At 41.4% G+C, this 5000-nt stretch overlaps 1 protein-coding gene across 1 annotated transcript in view; it reads right to left on the bottom strand.

Annotated features, from left to right (window-relative positions):
* LOC106804825 (low-density lipoprotein receptor-related protein 12-like) overlaps nt 1–4410 on the bottom strand; it is a 12249-nt gene extending 7839 nt beyond the window's left edge. Inside the window, exons 1-5 of the mRNA XM_014806175.1 lie at nt 4403–4410; nt 2665–2912; nt 1915–2034; nt 1248–1367; nt 557–796 (exon numbers count right to left, since the gene is read on the bottom strand). Of these exons, the coding sequence (XP_014661661.1) occupies nt 557–796; nt 1248–1367; nt 1915–2034; nt 2665–2912; nt 4403–4410 (736 nt within the window). The remainder of the gene's footprint in view (nt 1–556; nt 797–1247; nt 1368–1914; nt 2035–2664; nt 2913–4402) is intronic.
* Nucleotides 4411–5000: the final 590 nt, after the last annotated feature.

The raw sequence follows: 5000 nt of genomic DNA, 5'->3' as shown, positions 1-5000 counted from the left end.
GCAGAGCATCCTTGTGTTCAAAAATAGGCCCAAGTTACCATTACAGGATTTTGAGATTATGTTAAAGGAATAATAGGTCCATTGATTATGCAATGTTGACGAATACTAGAGTAACTGGCACCTTGTGTAGTTAATAAGTACATTACCTTATAGCCAAACGCATAGTAGTTTGTACAATTAATATCACTGCTGGTTACTAAGAAATGTCTAATTGAAATCTGCAGTCCAAAAATCAGTTGTTTACAGTTTCAAACCGCTGCCGGCGAAGCGGGTGTGATACAGATTTATAGTGCTCCGGACATTTTCGCACGCATGCTCGGCCGTACGCAATGCTATCATCAGTGATTTCGTAAACATGGACGCTCGTGATAAGGACCTTTTTGTCAGGGCTGTCCACGTGCGTCCGTGATTAGTACGTGTGTTTTACTCTATTTCCATGTTTAGTCTCAGCCAGCCAGACAGCCAGCCAGCCAGCCAGCCAGCCAGTCAGACAGACAGAAATGAGACGGAAATAGATGGTTCCCAGCCACCCATGTATGTGTGAATATATGCTCACAGCTGTCTTCATCACTGGTGTCGTCGCCACCGCAGTCAGCCATGCCGTCACACGTCCAGCTGCGCTGGATGCAGCGCGCATTCCTGCACATGAACAGCCCTCGCTCTGGCGAGCACACGTGAGCCGAGCAGTTGGCCTCATCTGATTTGTCAGCGCAGTGCGGCACGCCGTTACAGCGGTCCTCAGGATTGTAGCAGCCTTGAACCTTACTGCAGCGGATCATGTCGGAAGGGCACACGCCTGTCAAAAAGACATGCACGCTTAAAAACTAACAAAGCAGATATAGGGTCCGCACAGCTAAGGCGAAACATTATTTTAGACATGCTCAACTTTAAGAATTTTCTAGGATTACGATTATTAAAAGACTATTGCAGATTTCATCAGGAATTTCTAAACCTGGAAAAAGAGTTTCCAGGACCATGCATACCCTTATGAAGGATTAGTTTACTAAACATATGCCAGCACCTGTATTTGATTGTCCACACTACACTGTCACTCACTACACGTACTAAATACGTAATTGCCCATAGTGTGGCCTGCCCTGGGCCAAGAATCAAAGTGCGCACAAGTGTCAAACACATGAAATATAGAACTGACAGAGAAAGATGTTAAATAGTCAAAGAATATAAATGGGTTAATAATGATAATTGTAACCAAATAAATCATTTATAAGCCAAGATGAGTTACCTACCACACCCACGCTCATCTCTGCCATTTAAGCAATGCAACGTCCCGTCGCATGTCTGCGTTTGAGCACTATAGCAGTCTTCCTCCTCATTTCCACATTGCTTTTTTCCAGCACTACACTTGCCTAAATACGTGTGAGAAAATGTCAGACTTACTAATGGAGATACGAGCATATCACAAATCAAATTAGAAACTCAGTTTTTCTATTCATGATTCCATAGAAAAAAATGAGTTTAACCCATTCATAACTATATCGGCACACATTTTACTACGTGACTTAGCTTGACTTATTCTTTTCACCAAAGGAAACATTAATATACAAGAAAATTTATAAATTAACAATAATACATACATTAACATAAATATTATTCAATAACCATCGAATTCAATATATCTATTTCAGAATATAATTGATTCTACTAATCACTTCTAAACGTAAGTATATGAACTTCAAAAGTGTAGATACATTCAGTAAAAACATGTCTACTTTTTTTCAACTAATAAATGATCAAACAAACCCTAAGCTTAGAAATAGCTCGACTACATGATTCTAAGCACTATTAGTAAACTACTTGCTAAATTGGCATGTAACGTAAGATGTATACACATATACAACGTGAATGCCACTTCTCTCAAAGAACAGGAGCCAGAGCAATAGCTAAGTCTCTTACAATTTATTTCATCGGAGTTGTCACCACACTGGTCCTGTCCATCACATTTCCACTCAGCAAGTATGCACTTCCTGTTGTCACAGTGGTAGTTGTTAGGGCATCCCATGCTGCGTGCTTGGCCTGTATACATGCAGGAATAAAAAACAACAACTGTGGTTACTCTCAGCAATAGTAGCAGTTAGCTAGTTAGTTAGGTACACTACAATGTATAATATATTACACAATACAATACATTTGTAAATCACAATGTTATAGATATGTGATGTCAGTGAAACAAAATGTTCCAACGCGTAAACATATTCAACACTGAGCTATCATCATAATATCTACCTCTATTTCACGAATATACAACATGCTGGTTGTTGAATAAAGGATTAAAATGGAAATCAGATGAATAAGTGGCAGAAGAACATTAGCAGGTTTACTCTTTACATGATATTTTTCCCCATAGGTAATAAAACGGTGGAAAAACAAACTACTTTCTATCATAAAAACCTCGAATTTTAGCTTGAAGCCCTTCATAGAGATAAATATTGAACGGAAACGTCTCACATATTCTCAATAACACAAGAGCATTCTCAGGGTAAAATGGACCATGAAGGAATAGACACGAATAGGCAGATCGCAATGCTCTTTCTCATTTCATTATTCTACTCATTATCATCAGATATGATTATCAAGTTTTAGAAAACACGGGCGACCAAACTATCAATGAACCAAACATGGGTTCCTGTGAAACAGAATACTCACCGACCATGTATGTAAGCTGGAAGCCCCGGCCACCCGAGTGCCTGCTCTTGAACTTCACCCACATCTGATTTCTGAAGGACTGAAACGGCATCGGTAGGTAGGTGTCACCATCTCCCAAAGAGTTGCAGTAGCGGTACTTGTTCGTCATGCCTTGCTTGTGGCTCGGACCCAACTGCACGTAGTCAGAAGTGCACTTGGAAAAGTAGTCTGAATGTGCGTTGCTTCCACGGATGTCAAAGTCATCAAAACTGTAAAACAGCATGTTATTTATAATGCAAAGCACGTTTTATAATGTCGTGTAGATACGTTTATCTTTATAACAGTTTCAAATCAAATTATGCCTGCATAATAGAGTAATGTCATACTCATTTCTGTGGGCTGAGAATATGTATAGTCACAATGATCATGACACAGCAGGTAATTGCATCTGGCTATAACAAATGAGACCAGCCTGTTGCCTAGCTGCCATGCATGATACTTTGCTATGCTTGCTAGACACATATTTATATACATTGAGATGGAAGGGAGGAAAAGAGTGAGAGGCGAAAATGATGAAGAGGGAGAGAGAAATAGCTGGATGGATGGATGGATGGATAGTGGCGTGACTGGCACTTAAATGTATAATGAGTAAAATTAAATGGTACGCACTGGAGTCCGTCCAAAATTCTCGCAATTTTTGTTCTGATGCATCTTCGTGACAGGTAACTACTATATATAGACGCGGTGTCGTGTGTGCAGTGCCGCGTGGCGTCCGTGTGTGGCGTGTGGAGTGTGTCACTGTGTGTCGAGTGTGTGTGCGCTGTGTGTGTGCGAGCGTGCATGTGTGGCGTGCGTGTGCGCGCGTGCGTGTTTGTGTGTCCTCGTGTGTGTGCGGTTGCGTATTGCGTGGGCGTGTGCGTGTGAGTGTGTCACATGTGTGTGCGATTATAGGCGTGTGCGTGTTTGTGTGTCACGCGTGGTGTGCGTGTGCTGTGCGTGCTCTGAGTGTGCGTCCACTGTGTGTACGTGTGCGTGTGCGTGTGCGTGTGCGTGTGAGGGTCTGTATGTTTTGGACGCTAGAAATGATAACGGAGGTGTCAGCGGTGTAATCACGGCCACAGACTAAAACATGGACAGTAGAGTAAAACACACGTATACTAATCAACGGACGCCACGGGCGTGGACAGCCCTGACCAAGAAAGTTCCTTATTCACGAGCGTCCATCGTTTTAACGAAAATCACTCGATATAGCATTGGCGTACGGCCGAAGGCATGCGTGCGGAAATGTCCGAGCACTATAAATCTGTATCACACCCCGCTTCGCCGGCAGCGGTTTGAACTGTAAACGTAACATGATTTTTGGGACTGCAGATTTCAATTAGACATTTCTTAGTAACCAGCAGTGATATTAATTGTACAAACTACTATGCGTTTGCTATAAGGTAATGTACTTATTAACTACACAAGGTGCCAGTTACTCTAGTATTCGTCAACATTGCATAATCAATGACGCATATTATTCCTTTAACATAATCTCAAAAATCCTTGTAATGGTAACTTGGCCTATTTTTGACACAAGGATGCTCTGGCAGCGCTACTTTATGATCTTACTGTAAATCTAGCAATAAAACCATTGCAAAGACATTGAAGGCAAGAAGCCATGCTGGTTAGTGAAATAGATTGTCATGTTAAGTCAAAATGACTCATTATATAGCAAAATAGATATATATATATTATATCAGGAGTTAATGAGACAAACTTTGTCATGTTGTTCAATTGTTTTTTTTCTAGCAGGTTTGCCTGTGAGCCTACTCAGCTTATGAATCTCTTTAACTGCTACGCTACGTCAACCCGCGATACATGGCGTGTGGAAAATTGCAAGCGCTGCTTTTCTATACAATATCATCTGTAAGTACAATGTGGGCTAGTTTCTTATTTTGTAATGAGAATGTGTTAAGGTTAGAAGAAACGCCATAGAATTCATTTTTTTATACATTTAGTATAGACCATATTTCTTACTAATAGTTTCAAACCATCTCTCTCTTTCTCCCGCCTCCCCCTTCCTGCCCCTCCTCTCCCTATCCCTCTATCTCTTGCTCTTTCTCTCCCTCTTTCACTCTCACTTTCTCTCATTCTCTCCCTCTCTCTCTCTTTCACTCTCACTGTCTCACATTCTCTCTCTCTCTCTTCTCTCTCCTCTCTCTCTCTCTCTCTCTCTGCTCTCTCTCTCTCTCTCTCTCTCTCTCTCTCTCTCTCTCTCTCTCTCTTTCTCTGTAGTCGATATTGTTGAAACGTTAAGAGCATAACAAAAATCCACAAGGTGCTAGTGTTCTTCTTTCTCTCCCTCTCGGCGCTTC

The sequence above is a fragment of the Priapulus caudatus genome, unplaced genomic scaffold (genome assembly GCF_000485595.1).
Source record: "Priapulus caudatus unplaced genomic scaffold, Priapulus_caudatus-5.0.1 Scaffold89, whole genome shotgun sequence".
Lineage (NCBI taxonomy): Eukaryota > Metazoa > Priapulida > Priapulimorpha > Priapulimorphida > Priapulidae > Priapulus > Priapulus caudatus.
This window is presented reverse-complemented; position numbering and strand designations above follow the sequence as displayed.